The following is a 23,665-nucleotide window of genomic DNA, read 5'->3' as shown; positions in this document are numbered from 1 at the left end:
ACATGCGTATCCTTCGTGACAGGGATTACCACAGGCGGAGCCTATTCATCCCTAAGATGATACGGTATAAAGATATGTCCCTGACCTGTCAGCGGCATGGTCGTCCTTGACAGGGCTGACACTGAGGCTGCTGGAGCTGGAGCCGTCAGGACTGGCACTCAGCACACTGGAGCCGCTCAGCGAGCAGGACTGGGTCATGCTGTTACACCCGCTGTTACTGCACGCCTCGCACTTTCTGTCCTTACACCTGGGTACACATGGGGGAAGGCAGGGCTTTAAAAACAAATCAATACAAGACGACTTCCACCACAAACTTGAAATTCATTTTTCCATGGGACCCTACAGTAATGTGCATGTCTGTATACTGTCTTGTACAATGAATTCTAGTTTTGTAAACAGAGATCTATTGCAAGAGACAGCTTTTACATTTATGTCATTCAAAAGAGAAGACGTAAAATAAAACTTTTCACATGCTCATTCTAAAAGACGAGACTGTGCTCACCCCTGGGGGCTGTTCCTCTCATCCTCGCTATCGCTACTGATGGTGATCACGCTGATTGGTCGATCCGGCGCAGGACTAGGACTGTCAGGGATCACGATTGGCTGCCGCTGCTTGTTGTATGGCGACGAGGAAGCCTCCATTTTCGTGTGCGTGGTTTCACGGAATCGGATGGGTGATGTCGCCCGCAGTAGGGTGGGGGCATTGGAGGTTGCCGTGGTGACAGTGGCGCTCAGCCCCTGTGTGACCGGCGGGCTGTGCTTGCCGTGTTTCGTGGCAGGTGGGGACGACCGTTGACTCTGTGTCGTAGCTTGTCTGTGTATGACAACAGAAGGAGTTTATTTTTAGAACTTACAATAGATATCAACAGTTGGTCAATGTTACTGTTTTACAATTTTTACATTGAAAAAAATTAGAGGTAAAGCGATTTTAAACAGCATACACAATAACCAGCTAGCAGTGTCAAGCCAAGACAGAAAGCTGTAAAAAAACACACCAGAAAACTTGACCAATTGCCAGTTTTGCCGGGCACTTAAACAATCCCATACCTCATCCAACTATTGATAAATATTTTCATAGTCGGTCCTCCCTTCTATATATACATGTACATATAATAACTATTTTCATGTTATTTTAGTGTTTTTCTGCCCATGACTGTAAGCTGACAACACGTTTTAAATATTGTATTGTATTGTACTGTAATTCACTTTCTCTCTCTCTATCCAATTTAACGTCTTTAACGTCGTTCACGGTAGCAAAATTTCACAGTGTAAGAAAAATGGACATTTTCACTGAACTTTAACTTCACGGTGGTAGCAAGTGACTTGCAGAAAGGATGTGTGAAGGAATCATAAATAGGTTTTTCACTGTGATGATAAGTTCACGGTCCAGCGGTGACAGTGATAACAGTGAACTTAAAGTTACAGTGAAAGAAACAAGAACTACAGTATGTTCTTGTGAAATGAATTAACGATTATCAAGAAAACAAGAAGGCCAGATCGTACCGATACCTTCTGTTCTGCCCACTCCTCCCATGCCTCTTTTGGTGGTTCATCACCTGATTGGTCGGTATCATGCCGAGGTTCCAGACATTACTGGTCTGCGGCATGGGGACGTTGGTCAGGAAAGACTGTGTCACCACTGGGTTGAACTGGCTGGCAGGGTTTCTATGCGCCGACAACTGACGTTGCTGTAATAGATATGAAGGAGAAGAGTTAAAAGAGGACAGTGAAGCTACAGTTCCGGATATGCACAATCTTAAGTTTAAGCAAAATCTTCACAAAAATAGTTTGTATAACAAAAATGAAGAGATGCTCACATCCACCAGATGGTCATACAGTCTCCCGTCTCCAATCAGCATGCTCGGTTCTGCTGGGATCAGCCCACCGTCTTGTACTGGAGCCGCCACAAGGGAGTGTCTGGAAAGAGACGATCAAGACTGTAAAGAGAAGCCTGGCTGGGGAAAGACAGGCTTTAGGGACTTTTATAACACAAGATGTGCATGTGAAAAAGAACAATCTGAACTCTTTCACTTCTTTGAAAAAGGCACTCACAAGTCACAACATTGGTAAGAGACAAGATGGTCAAAAAAGACCAACCTAGATAGCCCCTAGGTGGGTTATCTACTTGGCTACTATTTGACCTTTCATCTTTTTTTCCTTCATAATTGACTTCAGCACAGAAACTTTGTGATCAGCTGATTAAGCTATCTCCATCAATTTTTTTTTGATTGGCTACCATCTTTGGAATCATCTGTTGTGATTGGTAGACAGGGAACTGAGACTTACCTCCAGTTGTCTGTGATTGGCTGGTTGGTTGCTATGGCTTCCTGTATGACCGTCTGCTGAGGCTGCATGGCAGGGGGTGCCTGAGTGGCGACACTCTGCAGCTGTTGCCATGGCGCTATCAGCACCTGCCTGTTGGCCGGCCATGTCTGTGAGGGAGCGGGAGCAGGCTGATGACAACAGAGCAAGAAAAAACCTTGACAGGTACTGTTGCAACAAGGCTGACACTTCCAGATAAAATTCAACAATAAGGTAGAAACAACTGAATTCTATCGAAATCACTATCCTACAAATATTTGTAACATTACACCAGAAGTTTGCACCCAGTTACTTTGAGCTATCAAATGTCTATAGGAGGTACCTTATCTTAAGATTAAAAGACCAGGAAAACATATCCCTCAGATACCCTTCTTTTTGAAAATCATAAGGAGAATTTGCCCCCTAAGGTGGTACTGACATCTCATCTGGCCCATGGACTATATCTCAACTCAAGTCTCAAGACCAAAAGACAAGGAAATAGATAGTAAGAATGGATGTTTGAAGAAACGTAGTGTCTTAGTACTTACTCTCAACAACAGGGTTCCGTTCTGGGCCCGCGCGGCAGTCTGGGACCAGCCCGTGCCCGCCGTGCCAGCTGCTAAGGTTACAGGCACAAACTGCTGCTGATTGGCCACCTGTGGACCTGGCTGCAGCTGCGCCATCACCGGGGTGTGGCGTGCCTGCAGTGTGGAATTCTGGGAAAACAAGAAGTTTTTTTTTTACAAAAGACATCTATGCACTTCAAGTTTTATGTGCAGCCATAAATAGAATGCATATAATGTGTGGCCAAGTAGATCTTGTTGAGATGTGAGGAAAGATACTTTGAACATTGGACTCAATCATGCTAATGTCTATAACTACTATCTTTTTAAATGACTTTATCATCATTATCACAATGTTACGCTCACCTGTGTCAGTAATTGTGGCTGCAGCTGTAGTTGGGTGGGTGGGGCTTGTGTTACCATGGCAACAGGGTTATCCACCCGCATGTTGTACCCAACATGCTTTGAGGGTGACGACTGCAGACCTGCAATAATTCAGAGTAACACAAGGCGATTAGGTTTTTGTTTATTGTTCTAAGTCTACACTCATTGTATTTTCATGATCACTTAAGTGCCACATTCTATATCATTATCCCTGTTTATGGAAAAGGGACGCTCCAATCAAACCTAGCCTAGTTAAAGAAAGGATGATATGTCCAAATAGATAGTATGACAAGGTAAAGGAAGACTTGTCAACACATGTATAGTAAGAAAGCTGGCTCACCTTGATACCCGGGCACTCCAATGAAGGAGTTGACACAGAGTGACTGCTGGAATGGGTCGGTCCTTGTCGCTGCGAACTGCCCGTTGGTGCGCGCCGCCTGCTGTGCCAGTCGCTGTTGGACCTGTGGCGGCTGGTACGGGAAACACGGCCCAGGCTGCAGCTGGTAGTTCAGCAGCGACAAGTCGGGTGCAGCCTGGGTCACCTGAGGCGCGTGCGGTGCTAGAGCTCCATGGGCCTGGGTGGGATCAAACATGTTAGTGGATGAAACATTCTGAACTCAAATCTTTCATAAACATGCTATTATTGTTAAATATCTAGACAACAGTCATGCAAAGCTTTAAACTTAACAAAGATGGGGCTGAGGCATCATTTGTTGTTCCATCAGAAGAGTCTATGTCAGATAAGGTCAGGAACTGTTTATGAAAGTAGTCACAAGTCTGGACAATCTGTCAGACCAAATTGAAAAGTTTTATCCTGGGCAAAGCTTTAAGTTTTCAAAGGAATGTTGCCAAATATATGGAGTCAAGTACATCAAATATGTTCAAGGTCATGGTCCTACCTGACTCATTGCATTGAGTTGGTTGTTGAAGGTCACGGTGAGGTTGTTGGTTGGTGTGGGATCCAGGGCGGTGGAGAACAGAGCAGGTGTCTGGTTCAAGTTGAACGGACGTCGACATACTTCCAAGTTCCTTACAGCCTCCTTCACACTAGGGAGAAAGGATAAACTCATCAGTGAACAGCATGATGCCTTGTCATTCACATTTAAGTCCTTACACAATCTACAGTCAAGACATTTTAAAAATAACTTTTTTCCCAAATCAAACAGACTCAACCAAAATATCATCAACATAAGAAACAGAACTGACATTGATTTTTTGATGAAGGTTAGACATCCAGGTAATAAGATACGCCAAAAATAATTACTCAAGCAACTGGATAAGATTTTGAAACAGTCAGACGTTTCAGACAGTATCCACTGTCTTTCGTCAGTGACTAACGATAGGACTGAGAACACCAGCTTTATACCAAAACTCTGAATAGATATGTTAATGAGGTAAAGACAATTTAGGATGTCTTGAAGTAGTCTTCAAAAAGAAGATTAATCCAAGACAAGTTTATGCCAATAGTTCAATTAGCTACTGTTGTTCTAGTACAGTAACTAAATGTTGCTCAGACGTATCTTCCAAAACTTCAACATTGCCACTAACTTCAAACCTCACTCAACTCTCAGGCAGAAACTAGTCCATCCAAAAGACAGGCCTGAAAAAGGCATCAAAGCCAATGTCGTCTACAAACTGAAATGTGAGGAACCGAACTGCAATAACATGTACATTGGGGAGACAAGTAGACCACTAAAAGAAAGGTACAAGGAACATTGCAGAAAGAGTGCTAACCGCTACTCCTCTGCCATTTACCACCATCTAAAACACAACCAGGGACACTCATTCAATTTCGAATCCACGGACATCCTAGATCGTGAAGAACGCTGGTTCGAACGGGGAATTAGAGAAGCAATATATGAGAGGATGTACAACCCCGCCCTCAACAGGAAGGGGGGTCTACGCGTTCAACTTTCAGGCACCTGGGATAATGCACTGCCAGCCACCCCCCACCCCCGGACAAGCAACATTTAGTTACTGTACTAGAACAACAGTAGCTAATTGAACTATTGGCATAAACTTGTCTTGGATTAATCTTCTTTTTGAAGACTACTTCAAGACATCCTAAATTGTCTTTACCTCATTAACATATCTATTCAGAGTTTTGGTATAAAGCTGGTGTTCTCAGTCCTATCGTTAGTCACTGACGAAAGACAGTGGATACTGTCTGAAACGTCTGACTGTTTCAAAATCTTATCCAGTTGCTTGAGTAATTATTTTTGGTGTGACATTGATTTTGTCAATGTATGAAATAATGGATGCGTTCATTATACAGTACCACAGTTCGGAATATTATCAACTCAGTCTGGATAGCGTCAAAATGTGATGCCACATTTGGTAACTACCATTGCAAAGTGGGGGTGAACAGGGTGCTGGAGAGCCAGCCCTACTTACACATTACAATGCGCATAATCCACGAGATGACCCAGGGTCACAAATGGGTGATTGAGGGCCTCCCCTGGCGTGATGCGCTTGTCTTGGTCAATCTGTAGCATTCTCTTCAATAAATCCACAAACTCTCGTCTGAGGGAGAAATGTTTAAAAAGACATGGTTAACAGAGATCTAACATACTGTGATGTAGGCTTGACAACTGGGCCTTGACATGCTCTATGTATGTTTATTGTATCTTTAAGTTTCAGCTCATCACCTTATATATGTATAGGTTAGAAAATCTGGTATTAACCTACTACATGTACTTCCAATTGGCAATATTATTCAACTGATCATAGGATTTTTTCAATATTATTCAACTGATCATAGGATCTTATGCATTTTGCATTTCATCAGTTCATTTGGAGATATGCAGTTCTTTCAACACATGCTAGGTGGACCTTTTGCACATGAAATGACATCCTTACCTATCTGCCTTCTCAGCTAGCAGCTCACTTCCTTCTAATTCACTTGGAACATTCACCTGCAAGCAAATTAACAAATTCAATGACACAACATAGTTGAGCATCAAAAGAATTCAAGTATTTGTGACGCCCATGGGTGTAACATTTTCAACAAGTTCAAATTTGCATAAATTCACATTTTGATGCGAATTTAAACTTTCATACAGCACAGATATAAATGTTGTATTTGATCATCACAAACAGTTCATGGCATCTTGCTGTCATTGGAAATTCAAACATCTAAGCTTATCTGATATATAGTTCACGTAGCACAAAGCCATACTTTCAGGTTTATTTCAGATAATATATCATTGCGGCCATGCTTGATATTTATGTGTCCGAGTATTTTTACATTCCTATTTTGTATTCCTCACTTGGCAATGGCAGAAACAACAAGTAGAAATTGATATGTGCATGCTGAGATATTATGTTTCATTTGAAGCTTATCATTTTTTCTAAAGCTTAAAAATATGACTGTCTGACTAGTCTACAAGCATTTTTGACAAAATGGTGTATTTTCAGATAAATTTCCCTAAACATAGCTCCAAATTTCAACTAGAAATTGATATTTTGAGTGCATGTAGCGCCCCGTATCATTCCAGAATTTATTTCCAGACTGCATTAACTTGTGCAGGACATCTTAATCAGAATCTGACAATGCAAGAGTGGACTTCATGGATGAAACATGATTGACACGCACTGACTCATGGTCTTACATTCAGATCACTGACTGCAGAGAACAACTTTCCAGGATTTACAGCTCTAAGACTATACAAAACATCTATTTTGAGAAATCTTTAGACCAAATATGCAAATTGCGTGTGTACTACGTGTGCAACATTCTTGTCCAAAATGTGTAACATTTTTACATCATAGCATCTCTGGCATGCATTTGCTGCCAAAAATTCTTAAAAAGAAACACAAAAATCACACGGCTTTACTAATATCTGTGACATAACCGTGAGGGTAAAATATTGATATCTCAATAACAGCAAGCCAGCAGTAATGCCGCAGTACGGAGCCCATATCCTCCTTCCAATTTACCTGCCAAGTTCTGGAACGTCTAGAAGAGTCATTCTTTTGGATTCCATAGCCCACCTGTGCCATGTCATCCAGGCAGTTGAAGATGTACTTCCTCGCTTCCTTCGACTTGATGCTGTACTCTGCCTCGTGCTCCTCTGGGGTCTGCAGGCAGAGAAAGCAAATATTAGGTCAACCTTATGTTGTGTACGGCACTTTAGAGGGGGCATAAGTCAGCCATCACTTTTCTTCTTGCACTGGGCTTGTCATATTGCTGCTGGTGGTGGCAAGTTGGGACATAAATCGTACATGTGCATTTCTTACATTGTGTTAGTAAAAAAAGTGCTAATGTCAGTGTCATTTGGTTTTGTTAGCTGCACTTTTGAAAAATATGTTCGTCTACACATACAATATCAACGCCTCTTATGTGCACAGCTCTTTCCACATTTGTATTCCGTAACATTTGTCTGTAAAGGAAAGTAATGCCGGTGCTTTGGTAATAACGGTAGATGCTAACTCCCTATTACATGAGTATAATCTTATTGGGTTTCACTCATAGCCTTTGTAATAAGCAATTTAGCTGCTGCTCTGCACAACATACCACATGATTAGCTATAGTCGATGAGAAAGAGTAATAAAATTATCTGTGCATGTTTCATGAAGATGGATAACAATCTCTGTGTCATCTCAATTCTGAGGTAAAGGGACACGTACAAAAAACAAATGCACTTGATCAGGGGGATCCTTAATGCAAGTTTGGCTGAAGAAGCTTAAATCAGGATTGCATACTACACTAGAATACTTCCAGCTGCGTGTCACAGTAGAACAATGACCTGAGCTATCTAATACTGTGATCTGCAATTTTTGGCTTTGAACTGTGCTTTGTACATGTATATTAAAATCTCTGGTATCAAACTTTCCCTTTCACTTCAGTCTGGAACCCATCAAACCCTTTTCAACTCTCAAAAACAGGCTCCATTAAAGGTGAGGACACCCGTGACGTACACGCGCCCACGGGAGAGTAGAAAGCACAGGATTTCTGCCCAAATATAGCGGTGATTTGTAAAAGGGCCCTTTCGAAATCCATTAAAGCACAACATGTTCGCTCTTTCTACTGCGGCAGAATCCTCCTGAGAGACGCACGAGGAACGGCAGGCGTCTCTCCCGCAGATGTTGGAGTGGCATTACAGCCTGGTCACCGCACGCAGGCAGGATGATCCAGGGTCTCTCAGAGCATCTTCACAGGTGGCTAATAGACTCTCAGTGACGTCAATCACTTTTTCAGAATCAAAATAGAGCCACCGCGGGACTTCTGACAATCTCTGTGTAGGTAGTGCACTAATATATTTGCAGAAACAAAACTGCTGTATGCTCTGCTCTCTAATCTGAAAACAAAGCTACACGTTTAATCTGACCTTTGAAACAAAACCTCTGCCTACTTCAGCGCATTCTGGCACAAATAGCTACTGATGTTGATGGTTTCTGTGCATTAGAGCATGATAGGTCATGTCTGTACAACTCTACAATGTCGCGGCAATAAAAAGGCTTGTAAGTCTAAGTGACCCGAACATTCAACACTAGATTGCTTCTTCTTGGAAATCCCTGCTGCTGGAAAATTGTGGCTTCTGGCCACAGCAAAAGTCATCATGGCATCAACGGTACATGCATCAGTCACTGCTAGTACTTGATAATGTACCAAGTCAGTACAGGGTTCAGCATTCAGTTCAACATTCTCTACAAACTTCAATTTAGAAAACAACAAAATTTCCTCTTGTTCTCAAAGTCAAAGGTCTGTACGAATTTAACACTGGGCAAACTTTGCATATTTGTATGCACCCACAGCATAATGTAAAACAATAAGTCTGAAACACCTTAGTAACCATGTAGGATGACTAATTTTTGACAGTAGACTGAAGGATTTAATGTAAGGTTTGATAATTATCAGCTATATTGCCATCATATTTCATGCCTGAATGTAACACATGTATGTGCAAAGCATCTATAGAATCTATCAACAGTCAGACTTTACCTGGCATCAGTGACTTTCACAATTTGCTGTTGGAATTACATGGCTAACTGATCTGTGACTTTGTCAATTACCTCAATAGGAAACACAAAGAAGTTGTGATAAGCATTCCTGACAGCAGTATTACTGTATAAATGGATGACTTTGATGCTGAGTCAATGCCCCCCTCCCCATTAATCATCCTCCCACCCTGTAAACATACATGTCGCCTTGTTCTCTCATGCTGCTGTATCATATCGTTACAAGGTAGACCCACAAAGCTCACGTTTCCACCACACCAGTTTGCAGAGAATCTGTACTCTATTTTACTGTAAATTGCAACTAAGCCAGGAAAGATGGTGGCTGTGAGCTGCATAAATCATTGCTCATTTTCAAAAGATTAAAGTGCAGCAAAGCAAGCTAACCAACACATCACTGGTGCTATACACATGTGTGCTCTCTGAATAGACACCCTGCATAAATCAAACTCCCTGAGGAAAGCACTTTGTTAACTAGAAAGGTTAAAATGCAACAAAGATCACTTCACATGGGTCTTTCAGTAATCTACAAAAGAGGCTCTTGATAGTTCTGTTCTTCAGACATTGTGTGGTGATAGTTTGATGTCAACCTGTTTTTTATCTTTTCTTTGGTCACCTTGAAAATAAGAGAAACTTTGTAGTTGCTGTTTTTGCCATCAAGTAGAGCCTGTTGCCAATGTTCTCATCGGAAAACAATATAAAAGGGACAAACCTTTAGTCTCCACAATGGATAGTTGACTTCTGTGTCCTGGCGCATGAAAAAACGGGACGTCTTCGTTGCAGCATTCAACATGTGCTCTGGTGGGAGGCCTTGTGTCTGGGAGATGTACCGAATCTGAATGGGAAAACAAGGATAAAACTTACTGTTCTGTCCATATCATATTGTTATGTGTTAAGCTTAAAATATGGGACAAGTCTTAAAGATTATACTATGGAAAGTTTGAAGACTCTTTGGCCTCCACAACTGTTGTGTCAGAAAAATAAAACAGAACATTTGTACATGTTACATCTTGTTAGGATTGACATTTGCACAAGACTCGGACATTTTAAATAGAAACTGTGAAGGTACCTGATCATATTCACATGACCCAGGGTAGAGCGGCCAGCCCAGGAACAGCTCTGCTATCACACAGCCGAGTGACCACATGTCGATGGCCTCACAGAACGGCAGTCCCAGGATGATCTCAGGGGCTCTGCAGAAAATAAGAGCAGCATACGGTCACACATGTACTAAAATAAATTCTGGATAAATCCTCCAATACCATGCACACTTTTAAAACTTTTCAAGTCACAAGAAGGTGTTCCAGGTGGATGTCAAAGTCGGGCGCATACGTTATAAGGAGTTCTGCCGGGGTTGATCACAAATCCGCATGAAAGTTTTATCTCACTAATCTCCAAGCAGATCTATCAGTGGCAAGGCAGTATCAAAAGCCACATGCAGTTTGGAATACTGCCACACAATCAATGGTTAACATACATGTAGTGCTATGCCGAATATGGGATGTGTATGTTAATGTGATACCTCCCTTGAACATTTCAACAGTTTGATGATCATGCAACAATCTTTATAATGTCTGTTTAGTCCCCTCCCCCATTTATACAATTTGTCTATTTGAAAGTTTTGAAGTCGTGCCTGAATATTGTTAGTTAATGTTACAGCCATCTGCTGTGCATCGGCTGCAGTATGGTGACCTCCACTGGGCATCATACAAAAGTGGCTTTTAAAAGAGAAGGAGCCGATGAATCTTAGCTCATTTTCACATTGTATATTGTAGATTGCACCCTGAAGTCAAACATATTCAAATGTTGTATGTTGCTTGTGCATACTACTAGTACTATAAATTTTGAAGCGTCGAAGGTTCTCACTTTGGGGTCCTTCAACTACGTAAATCCCTATGGGCGAAATACTGAATTCTGCGACCTCGACATGAATTTTCATTTATACATTCACACCTCAATGAACATGAATCAAATTTTCACTGAGAGGATGGGAAGTGCACAGCATGCACAGCTAGTTGGTAATCCGCAGAGCTAACAATGCTGCAGACTTGCTGACTCCAGCTATTCTAGTAGCTGCACACACCACAGTAAACACTGGTGCGGGGGATATATTTACTCAGGCCAGTTCAAGTCTCTTAATATCCTGAAAGCCTTTGACTCTGAAGCACTTTCAAAACATATCTGTATTACTCTCGAAATGACCTATTTTGGGCAACTGCAAATATATGATAAATCCATTCTGCTGATAAAAATAACAACACTCAGTCTAACGAATCAAAAAAGCTAATTAGCCTTTGACCTTGATAATCTGTATGCAAATGTTGTAATCAAGTTGTGCGTATCTTTCATAGTAAGGCCGCAATTTAGAATATGAAAAAGATACATTTCATGTAAGAGCAGAAGGGAGTCAATCAGATAATCTTTGTCTCGTCCTATCATTTTCCTCCGAAAATATTTGAGAGCCATGGAGCCAAATTGGTCTAAATTGATAAAGATTACAGCCTCGCTTTGCAGTGCTTGTGCCAATTTTGCACTTTAAAGTATTACCACCAGTAATTCTTGAGCAACAGCAGTCTTTTATAGAAAGCTGCCATTTTACAGATGTGTGTGCGCTTTTGATTCAACATGTCTGAACAGTGCCACTGGAGGTAATGAAGTGCCTGTGTTGAAAGGGGCCCTCTCTCGGCTTGGCACATGTTGAATAGAGGACCAGGTTTGCACCTGCCTGTAAGCCCCTCCCCTGTCCCACTTCAACAATGTGTATTCAGACACCATCTGGCACAGTCCGGCCCTGCAACAATTAAACCCGATTTGATCACCGTGGTTATGAATGCCGCGAAAGCTAATTGGGGATGCCGACAAGTTTTAACACCATGAGCATTATATTCTTTTGGATTAAGTATATAGTAGAGTGGATTCATTCCTCAAGCTAACCGACATCTTTCACACCGCAATCGTCCCTCAGTAAGACATCTGAAGCCGCATAGTTCCTGTGTAGAACTTTTATTCAGTCTAGTACCACACATAACATAACACGGATAATTTTTTCCCCATTTTCCCCCCAGATTTTATCAATTTCTGGCAAAACTATTGTGCAACGTTGGATGTATGTTTTGACCAAGACCAGGTTCTCTTGCATGCATAATTTTAAGGGCCTTCTCTGATGGTTTGCAAGTGAATGCAAGAAAGCGTATTCTTGGTCCCGTAAGTGCAAAATTAAATGCACACCAAGAAACCAGTTAGAGAAAACTGGGAGCAAACAAACCCACAGGGTCTCAATCAAAGGGGTGAAAAGGGCCCCAATTCCCAAGATGAGCCTGTACTAATGACAGGGGAAGAACTAATCACCATGGCCTGATTATCTACAAGAGAGAGGACCTTGGGATTACTGTACTATTACAGTCAGGAGAACACATAATTCCTCCCATGTAAGCTATTGACCTACAGTCAAACCTGCCCAAGGCGACCACCCAGCGGACCGAGCAAAAACGGTCGCGATGGACAGGTGGTCGCCATGAAGAGGATTCCACTCACATGTTTCCAGGTCGAGGTTTTCAAATACAGAACGCAAATGGATGGAAAATTATGTGAATTTAGACAGCGCGACCCCCGCCAGGTTCAATTCTCATTGACAGAAAGATCCTACAAAAATTACATTTTTCGTTATCGTTGTAATAATTGTATACCGCTACATCGTGAACAAATTTTCGTCATAATTTTGAGTCTAATTTGACTACAAAACAATGGCTACAAATCGATGCCTCGCAGCGCCCTCCCGCATTCACACGTTACATTGAATAATACACACACACACGCACATCATCGAAGTTTTAAGGCCTAAGACAAATCCCTAGAAAACACCTGCTGGCCGCAGCCTTTTGTATACCGCTACATCGTGAACAAATTTTCGTCATAATTTTGAGTCTAATTTGACTACAAAACAATGGCTACAAATCGATGCCTCGCAGCGCCCTCCCGCATTCACACGTTACATTGAATAATACACACACACACGCACATCATCGAAGTTTTAAGGCCTAAGACAAATCCCTAGAAAACACCTGCTGGCCGCAGCCTTTTTTGGGGCGCCGGCCGCTGGATAAAAGGGGCAACAAGTTTTCGATCTGACAACTAAAGATGAAACGGAACGGTGTGATTTCGTCGCGCCGCCAAGCTCTGTGCGACCGCATCGAAAGGTATTAGTCAGTGCAGCAGAACGCACAGCGTCCAATAAAGGTTTGTGAGATCCATGGAAATAAAAAGAAAATTAGCATATCAATTTTCATAAATAACTCGAGTATTCGTAAATGTTCATACACAAAAGCATCGTGTTTTAGAAAGGTCAGCGGTACGCCAAATCCGGGCCGCCCCAAATCCAAGATGGCGTCGGGACCAAGGAACAACATTTCTCGCCCGATGTTTTGCCCGCCGCGAAGTCATTTTTCGGCGGAGTTTAGTAAGACACAGACACATTTTTGTTGAAAATACAAGAAATAGATAGTAATTTCTGTGAAATCTGACTTTTTGACGCCATGCACTACGTATTCGTTCTGAAAATTGAGTTTAAACCGAACTGAGTTTCCGGTAAACTATAAGATTACGATAGGCACAACAACATCACAAACATTTGTCTTTACAATGTTTATAGGGGGAACGTTTTATTAAAACACTTCATGGAGGAATCGATGCTGTAACAATGCTATTCCATATATTTTTGTCCTTCAAAGTCTTGAAAACATTTCCGTGAAATCCGACAGCAAAATGATCCGATGTCACCACACGCTTGAAAATTAGGCGGTCGCCATGGGCAGGGACTGTGCTCTGTGCGGTCCCAATTCGTGGCGGTCGCGGTCGCGTTGGAGGGGTGGTCGCCTTGGGCAGGCAGCTTAATGCTTGTGCCTATGGGGAAAATTTTCGGGACCGAGAAAAAGCGGTCGCCATGGCCAGGTGGTCGCGTTGAAAAGGTGGTCGCCTAGGCAGGTTTGACTGTATTTAAGTCTGATGTATTGCAGGTTTTACCTTCCTTGTGGGAAGTCCTGAAAGAAACTAGTTCCTAAATCTTTGTCAAAACATGCCTGGTCCAAAAGTCCAACAGGAATGTTTACAAACTGATTTGTGACATGAATCTGTAATGAGATAGAGCTTGTTTGAAATCTTGAATGGACTGTCGATCCTAGAAACAACACAAGATTTTTTTCCACAATGCCATTGATAGTGGCTACTTATTTTACACCTTGCATTCACGTTGAACATAATCTATTAGCAATCATCTCCTTGCTCAAATAATTTTCCATGTCTCAAGGAAATATGAAAAAAAATGCATTTCTTTGCATTTGTCATATTGCTAATATTTTCAGTTGAATGTACATGTATTCTACAGAATCATGATTTGATTTTGACCAGGCCGTCTTCCTACTTTAGTGGCACAAAAAAAGAAGAAGATCCTTTCTCTGCTCATGTAAATTTGATACAGCCAAGACAGAAGTCCCTACAATAGCTGAATGTGGTGGTTGAGACAAAACAAATGTTCCCTGCTCCAGAGCAGTGGCTGTTGAGCTGGTTTCTAGGAATAGGTGGAAGTATAATGATCCAAAAACAAACAGCTTGTATGAAGCCTGGGTCCCAAACTGTGATGCAATGGCTTGACTGTACATGTATCATTGTATGTGCATACAGCATAAGCCAACATGCTAAGACTTTCTTGTTCTTTTTGAGACTTCTAATAGAAGTTCTATTAATTTTTCCTTTTCCTTGGCATTCAAATTTTGTATGGCACAAAGCTAAAAAAATCTTTTATCACTACTTTAGTAAGTTTTAGTAAAGTTTTATGACTGAAGGCTGAGGGGTAGAAGGAGGTAAAATAAAGCTCCATTCTTGTGTCATTTTTCATATCAAACAACCACCTTCTAGATCAGGAATCTATATCATTTGCACAACAACAAAGTACAGTACAAGTTTTAATAACTGCACACTGGAATAGACATCGACATGATTATAGAAATGTGCCTTCAAAACTGTTGTAGAAAAACAGACTGTTTATTGTGAGCACAAGCAAACAATGTTTAAAAAAGGACATCGCCATGAACTTGCTACAAAGGAGTCGACCTTTTCCTAGAACCACTGTTTAAAAATAAACAGCAGGCATACCAGGGACTATATAAAGCAAGGTCACATAGTAACCTAGCCGAGCGCCTGTGTATCATATCAGCCTACTTCCAGGATATTCACCCTGCCACACTCTGTAACCCATTCAGGCAGGATGGTGGGAGGTAGAATACAGGTTTACAAGTTCATCGTACCCTGCTCACACTTGGAAGAACAAACAGTCTGCTACTTTGCATCTTTGGTTTCCAGTATTTCAGTCTGTAACACCATAACCCACATTTCATTTTGATATCCGCCAAACCTTTGTATTGTAACTTCCATTAACATTAATCCGATGGGTTATATAAATCTGCCAATTTAAACCACAGTGGGTTTGAGATATTTCTAGTGCAGCACCCCCCAGGTATGCACAGTTTAGATAGACAGGAGTGCATTGGTCTAACTCTAAGAGTGCATTATACTGGGGGATGTAGGGTTGGAGATCTGTTTGGAACTTTGGATATATCTTTTGTACCCTGGTGGAATTATGTTAGTAGATGTTACACCTTGGAAAATTTGTTTTTCGGAATACACATGTATTTTTTGACACCTTGAAATACACTGTACCATACATAATGTATCTAATAAATGTTGCAAAAGAAGAACCCACATAAAGAATGTGGCAGGCAAGTCAGATGGGTGATGTTGTTGGCCTACAGGCATCTCGAAACTATTGCCCTTGAGCTACATACCACCCAGCACACAGAGCACACCTCCTTGAACTTTACAAAGAATGTTTTGTACATATCACATGTTCGCAGCACAGGCAAAAAGGTAAAGAGGTATGATGTATCATCATCAAACGTCAACAGTCTTCATATCAAAGCCAGTCTATGCCGCTTAATGGTACTTCTTTGGCTTTGGAAATTATTCAAAAAGAAAGTATTTAAGAAAGTCAGGAACATGTATTAACACCTTGTGGTAGAATTGAGCTTGATAAATGATGGGCTTTAGTAAGTAGATTGGGACTCAGTTTGCTCATATCACCCACCCCCACACTCCTCTCAGGAGGATGATGTATGCCTGAGAGAGTGTGATGATGCAGAAGATAGAAGCAAACAGTTCCCTGCATCAAACCTATCACCATGGCACATTAGAGGCTGCACTGAGGACATTTTTACCTTCAAACAAAGTTATCAGATTGCTTTCCACATCATATCTTTTACCTCTTTTGTGAAAGTGAAATAAAACGTCTCACCTGTAATATCTGGACTGCAGGTACGTGGAACACACCGCCTTGGAAACGTGACTGGCCGAGCCAAAGTCGATGACCTTGACTCTGTACGGCTGCCGCACGGGGTCCACCAACATGATGTTCTCTGGCTTCAGGTCCGCATGGATGAGACCCAGGCTCTTCAGTTTGAGCAGGGCGGTGAGAACCTGCTGCAGAACAGGACGGATGTACTTGAGCGGCATGGGGCTGAACTTGCTCTGTTTGAGGAAGTCGTACAGGTTCTGCTCCAGCATCTCGAAGACCAGACATGTGTGGTTCTTGTGCTGGAAGCACTCGTACGCCCGCACAAAGTTGAACTCGTCAGCATTCTCCGCACTCAGCCTCGCCAGGATGCTAACCTCGATCTGCCCCTGCCGCGCATACGACGGGTGATTCTTCAGGATCTTGATTGCAACAATCTCGTTTGTTCCCCGCTTCCAACATTTTACCACCTGCCCGAACGTCCCGCGTCCTAGGAACTCCAGCACTTCGTACCGATTGGTCAGGGAACAAATCACTTCATGTTGCACCAAGTTGTAGTCACCCTCATTGTTCGAGGAGCTATTCTTTGAGGAATTCGTGGTGGTCGTGGTTACGGTATTGCCACTGGCCTTGTGATGTGAGGTGTCAAGGTGAGTTACGTTGTCCAGCTCTTCGCTCTTCCGCTTGAGGCCGCACTTCTGGTAGGTGTCCAGAAGTTTGATGGTGGAGGCTCGCACAAAGTTCTGGTTGGCGTGGAGCGTGCTGGCATTGTTAGCGCTGACGGCCGCCACATTTGCGTTCCGCAAATTGGCATTGAGGGTCTGTAGGGGGGCTATCGACGCCGTGATGGTAGCCGTGCTGATGGGGATCCCATGGTCATGACGATCGACTCGTAGTTTCTTACAACTGCTGAAGGCACTGGAGTGATGAGAACCAAGATGGTACACTCCTTGTGAGGACATTCCTATGAGAGAAAAGAACAACAGTTACTCAACCGTCGTATTCCTTATGAAGCAGACAAGTGCACTGCCCTTGGAGAAGGTGACTCTGCATAACTACTTAGAGAGCATATTTATGGCATATTCTCCAAGGACCAGGCTAATGAACTACATTTATATAACAGATCAAAACTCTGGGTCACTAACCTGTCAAAAGACTGTCCTCTCTATATGTAATGTAGGCTTATATAACACCTTTATTACTGTTATTACAGAGGCACTGTGACTAAAAGCAGGTACTCAGGTACATGCAGGATAAGCCTCTTCAAACTAGCATTATTGAGGAACTTTACTCTTTTGGGATGAACTTGAAAGTCACACGACTTTGTAGTTAAATAGGTGGAAAGAACCTTCCTGCAAAATATCTCTGAATCTAGAAAGTTAGAAATGTTTCCTTGAGGAATCAAATTCCGCCGTGAATAAAACCATGGCTCAAATCCTTTTTTCCCAGTTAACCCCAATACATTGTGTATCGCAAAGTCTAAACGATTTTGTTTGCACCTTGTAATAAATTCTTTCTGCAAATACCTGACCTACAGTACCCTCCTTACTGCACTTTTCTAAGCCTGAAGAAGCCTACAGGTATATCATCACATTAGAGCCTATGATTTACTTTAAAGCGTTGTCTCGTCAAAATGTTATCTGATGGGAGATTACAAGAACCATGAACAACAAATCTTTCATTTACAGTCTACTGGTGATCTAGGCTTTACTATGTGGCTAACTAATAATTCATAATACTGAGCATGAATTTTTTCAGCATAATTGCAAGTTGTCTGTATCTTTATCTGCAATATTTTCTGCAAATTGGAGATGGGTATCTTGAGCCCTAAAAGCCATTTGCAACTTTCACAATAACATTTCCATAAATTTCTATTCCCTGCCTGGGATTTTAGATACCTTCCTTTGATGGACTCACGTAACTGTAACGGGATCTGCTTGCTGGTTTATTGCGTTGCACCAGGAATTTGTCCTATGACAAAATGCTGGATCGTGGGACAGAGAATGGGTGGGGGCAATGTCCTACTGATTGAGCCGTTTGATAGATCAGCTCACCAAGCAGATTATTGCATCTAGTCCTGCCTTTCAACATGACTCTCACTGCCTCTAGTCCCTGCTTTCCACATACCACACAAGGAGGAAAACAAATTCCTGCTACCTCTACCCATCGGGGAACAAGTTATAACTTATATAACACATTAACATCAAACTGCTCGGCCTATTAGTCTAGATACTGGGACATGTGAGTGAGGTCAGTAACCTTCCAACAATCTGATGAACTAAGACTAACAGTAACAGGCCTTTTAGCTCATGGCCAAACCAGCGGAAATTAGGTACTGCACTGCCGCTGTCAACAAGGCTACAGAGCTTTTAGAGTCTACACCCCAAAGAACATAGTATCCTAATAATCTAGGACACAGCTTTATTTGGGCTTGGTGATATTGGAAATCTATATGTACATCCAAACAATGTGATAACCCCATTCCATGGTAGTTTACAAAAGCCTTCCCTACGACTCAAATATTTTCTTTCCCGAACAGATCAATTGTGATGGGCATATGGCTGCAGCCACCATTTATTCTATCTTCATAATTCATGTTCCAACAAATATACAATAAATTAAAGGCAATCATCTGTGACATGATGTGCATAACATAACTTTGGCCATTGTCTAGAATAATTTCCATATTCATTGTGTCCTTCATCTGGGTTCCCCTTTTCTATAAAAAAACAACCAGTCCCTATGGCTGTTTCATGGTAATGCATTTTACAATACAATATCAAAAAAACACTTTTTAAAGAAGCCATTTCAACCTTACGCCGAGCACCCACAAACTGACCATGTTATTGATACTAGTATTCTTTTCAGGCTTGTCTAGGTACTAGGTGTCTATGTCAGTATGTGGGTAATTCTTTTTGACAAAAATACTGCAAAATCAGTAAATTTGACAAGGTTTTATTTCTTAGCAGTGATTATTATCAGGAAAATTGATGTCATTGCTATCATTTTTTTTCAAACCATCTGCGAAATGTCATTAAGAACTAACTGCCTATTCTTAATTTTCATCAACCCGAAAAAAATTGACAAATTTTGAGAAATCAAAGTTGATACACTTACCAAACAATCGCATTTACCAGTGCTTCATACAGTACACCAGTAGGCATGGTAACAAAATATTGTCATATTTCTCAGAGATATGGGATGAAACACAATGCCTTTGGGAGTATCTGGACATGAAAGCTACATGCGGTATGGGAAATATCACATCACAGGCTACGTGCAGACCAGCATATGCAGCTGACATATAAAAAGGCTTCATGCATTTAGGACTATTCCATTCACAACGGTCAATAGGGGTTGGTACAATTGACCCAATGAAAGTGTGGGAAATTTATCAGCTGAGTAAAAGTTCAATTGCTGACAGATCGAAGTAAAAAGAATAAAAAATGTTCCTTACTGTCCCATCTTAAGTCTTATCAGTTAAGTACAAACATCTAGAGAAACTGGTACAAAAGAAGTTTTGTTTTAACTGGCGATAACATATGCCCCTTTTTATGAGCGATAACATGTGCCCTTTTTCCTAAAAAATTGTTGACTGACGGGAATAAAATTATAAATAAAATACGACACAATGTTCAACATTGAAAAATACATTCAATATTTCACAATGATGCATCAATTTGAAATCAATTCAATGCACTTCATTAAATACATGGGTAGACCAATCCTATCCATTGAAGATTCCACCTCCAGCTTGTTTCAATGTCTCTTCCAAGGACACCCTGGATATGCAAAAATTTTTGCAGAAAGTGTAAAGGGCACTTCTTGAATGAATCAGTGCATTTTTACATTCATAGCAGTACCCCTAGCATGTAACATTGGATGGTATGGTCCAAAGCATTATCATGTTGTTGTTGCCAATGTATTCCCAACAATTTCATGATGTGACAATGAACCAAAGAGCTATTCTAATCATAATCGTTAAATTCAAAATTAAAGTTAGAAATCCTGTTAAACTATACAACACCATGAATTATCTTCCTTCTCTAGGAGGTTGTTTTTTAGAATATATCTTCTTTAATAACAGCTGTCAAAGACAAAGAGTTATACATGAATAATGGCAGAGAAATTGTAATTTCTGTCACAATAATTCAAACAATCATCCACAAATAGAGCTAATTTTTTCACCCATTTAACAAAGTGGCAAATTATGTTCCCATCTGCCAGCTAAAAAGCACCACAAGGCTTTGGTAGTTGACACTCGTCTTTCTATTTCTGCTGCCAGTGCTGGGCAAATTTTCTGTAATCTCCCTTATTATACACACACAATGAATGCAATAATGACAAAATTGTCAATTCGTTCTGGGACTCAATGCATATCCATTCAATCACTACTTGATGTATTTTTGAGACATGTGAGAGGAAATGGATTTCAGGAAGCTTTTCCAAGAACAGCCTGAAGCCGTGAAGGCTACGCCAGAAATTCACAATCTTCCTTCAGTAAATACATTTATGTCTAACATATATATAGAAGTACATGTATGTGGAGATGTCGATAATATCTCAATATGTACATACAAAAGATATGAATTGGCTTTCTTGAAATCATTGTCCGGACACAAACTAACCCTCTTTACCTACCTATTTACTGATAAGATTCAAGATTAGCAACAAAAAACCTTGTGCATTTTCACGAAAACAGCCTACCAAACAATGTTGTTAAATTTTTGCTGGTTGGCTTCTTGAACTCTTCTCATATAGATAAATGTGTACTTGCTCGGACTTGCTGTGGTCAACACCTAATAGCCAATATTTCCCTGCCATGCCTTACCTGTCAATCACTGTGGGGTATAAACAACTTTCAATGATTCCAATGGCTGTAAGTGTAACTATGGAGAAACTACTGAGGCTGTAATCAGTACCATTCAAGATGGCTGTTGTGATCTGGTGCTCTAAGACCATAAACTTTTCATGTGAGTCACAAATATCATGTTTACAATCATTCGCAGTTCCTATATGTAACAACAGTTTACAAAAACAATGTCACAAGTTTTCGCCTGACTTTTGCACCCTACCAGACAGTTGGCAAACACAACAGAATGGAACAGCAGATGAAAAACTTTTAGCAACAGACAAATACAGCAAAGTTATTCTATAACTGTTAGTGTAAAACATTAACAACTTAATAACAAAAATTTGAAAATGCAGAAAAAACTAGTCATCAGAACGAAAGCATAATTGTATGAAATTCAGCTGTATGAAATAAGCTGCTTTAGCTCTAGCAGTCATGTGGTAATGACATTGATATAGAATGAGCAAATGGCTTAGTTCTAGCTGACTTATGTAATCAAATCTTACTGTATGTATGTCATTTAACCAGCAAAAATAAATCTCTATTTCAGAGTGTAGTCTTTTCAGTAAGAAGACACTCCCATAGGGGAGGTAATACTGCCTGAAGACAATATAGGAAAGGTTAGGTTGTTTGTCACTGTTCTTCCAGTCTAATTTGTCACACATTAACAACTAGAGGGGCACCTCCCTAGAAGGGGGTCATATTCTTATGTTGTCTGCTCCCTGTTCTGCCGAACAGCGACTTTTCATGCAGAAACGAAAATCACTATTTCAGAACTACACATTGCGGGGTCGGTGAAGTTGGCAGAATGCTCATCCAAAAGGTACAAGGCACATGTACCAAAAAGGATTACATTACAACCTTCCAAAATAGGTGAGCTAGGTTCAATCACATGGACATTGCAATACCCAATTTGTCGTGGTGATCTTTTGGAACTGAATGCACCCCTGTTGTCCGTATTTGGGGCTCCCTCCTGCACTACTCCATGGAGACAACAGGCTGAGTGGCAGTCCATTTACACCAAAAGCTTCCCTGGAACAGCTGCAAAGGAACCCCACTAACCTGCCATACATTTTCACACAGAAATTTTCAAAATAATACCTGCATCAATTTGCACTAAAAACGGGATATGGCCTTCTTTTTGACATTTATCTATAATAAAAAGTCAAATTGTATAAAACGAAAGCAAATAACAATGGCACATAATTCTTTCTGTTCTGAAATATGAACACAGCATTTTGCTTCAGCTAAATGCATCCTCAGGTAACCCAAATCATGGCAAATGTTGCAATCAGAAAATACCCAACAAATTTACTGTTTGCTTTGGTGCCTGATTTTCAATTGGTTCACATGATCACAACTGAAGTAAGCTGAGATGATATTACGCCCCCTCTCCCAGTCCCAACCTCCTTTAAAGTTTAATATGAGACCGAGAGTGCAAATGAGTAACACAGCAGCACGAAGACATTGTTATTAGAGTACTCCATGGGTCGAAGATGAGGTCTTCTATCATAGTGTCAGCAGCAAAAGCTTGAACTAGTCCTTCCCATCACATGTACTAATCACAGCAGACATGCTTCTGATCGCCCCAAATTGCCTAACAGCTACTCAGTCCATGTCTTGTCTCCAGAAGGCTGACCTTCATGCAGTCTTTATAATCAAGCCAGTGTTCAACTTACAGTGTGTCACAGTGACATCGCTGGCAACAACTAGTCTCTACCAGACTAACTATGCAGGCTATAGTGTAGAGAGAATATTTGCCAGGGGAGTTTCGACGCCATACAGGCATAGGGTTTCAATTGTAGGCACAGCTATGGGAGGGGGGAGGCGTTACGGTGGAGTGACTATCCTTTCTAATCACTCCTTTTTGCCTAAATAATTTTACAATCCCTTACCCCCCCAGGAAAACCTGGTGGATGCTTGACCACAACTACCAAGAACTGCCTCACAATAACCTGTACAATCAGACTGTAATGGTAATACCGAATATCAGTCTGATCTTTGAAAATCCTATTTTCAAACAATAGCTGATCCATTAACAAATCGTGGCTTCCAAGACATAACAAATCCAATGATTTTTCTTCCACATTTTAGCACAATTAAATGAAAATATAGTCTTAAGTCAGAGTAATATTGGTCTGAAATAATTCTACAAATATCCATGGACATAATATGATATATGCAAATTATCTCTACTCCACAAATTTCTACCTTATCTAGATGAAATTAAAGGGGTGGAATGTTGGTGTGTTGTTTTTCTGTTAAGCT

At 41.0% G+C, this 23,665-nt stretch overlaps 1 protein-coding gene across 4 annotated transcripts in view; it reads right to left on the bottom strand.

Moving 5' to 3' along the window:
• Positions 1 to 23,665, bottom strand: part of LOC136430216 (homeodomain-interacting protein kinase 2-like) — a 34,980-nt gene that overhangs the window by 9,908 nt on the left and 1,407 nt on the right. The window contains exons 2-16 of one of the 4 annotated variants that reach the window (XM_066420617.1): positions 16,549 to 17,509; positions 10,276 to 10,399; positions 9,919 to 10,041; positions 7,188 to 7,328; positions 6,108 to 6,163; positions 5,643 to 5,771; positions 4,148 to 4,295; positions 3,589 to 3,823; positions 3,231 to 3,349; positions 2,850 to 3,017; positions 2,287 to 2,453; positions 1,818 to 1,917; positions 1,504 to 1,688; positions 503 to 814; positions 86 to 247 (exon numbers count right to left, since the gene is read on the bottom strand). In XM_066420617.1, the coding sequence (XP_066276714.1) occupies positions 86 to 247; positions 503 to 814; positions 1,504 to 1,688; positions 1,818 to 1,917; positions 2,287 to 2,453; positions 2,850 to 3,017; positions 3,231 to 3,349; positions 3,589 to 3,823; positions 4,148 to 4,295; positions 5,643 to 5,771; positions 6,108 to 6,163; positions 7,188 to 7,328; positions 9,919 to 10,041; positions 10,276 to 10,399; positions 16,549 to 17,507 (3,128 nt within the window). In that variant the 5' untranslated portion in view covers positions 17,508 to 17,509. The remainder of the gene's footprint in view (positions 1 to 85; positions 248 to 502; positions 815 to 1,503; positions 1,689 to 1,817; positions 1,918 to 2,286; positions 2,454 to 2,849; positions 3,018 to 3,230; positions 3,350 to 3,588; positions 3,824 to 4,147; positions 4,296 to 5,642; positions 5,772 to 6,107; positions 6,164 to 7,187; positions 7,329 to 9,918; positions 10,042 to 10,275; positions 10,400 to 16,548; positions 17,510 to 23,665) is intronic. The other 3 variants (XM_066420618.1, XM_066420620.1, XM_066420621.1) reach the window with 3 other exon arrangements.

This window comes from Branchiostoma lanceolatum, chromosome 3 (assembly GCF_035083965.1).
Source record: "Branchiostoma lanceolatum isolate klBraLanc5 chromosome 3, klBraLanc5.hap2, whole genome shotgun sequence".
NCBI lineage: Eukaryota > Metazoa > Chordata > Leptocardii > Amphioxiformes > Branchiostomatidae > Branchiostoma > Branchiostoma lanceolatum.
Note: the sequence above shows the minus strand (reverse complement) of the source record. Positions and strands in the feature narration are given on the sequence as shown.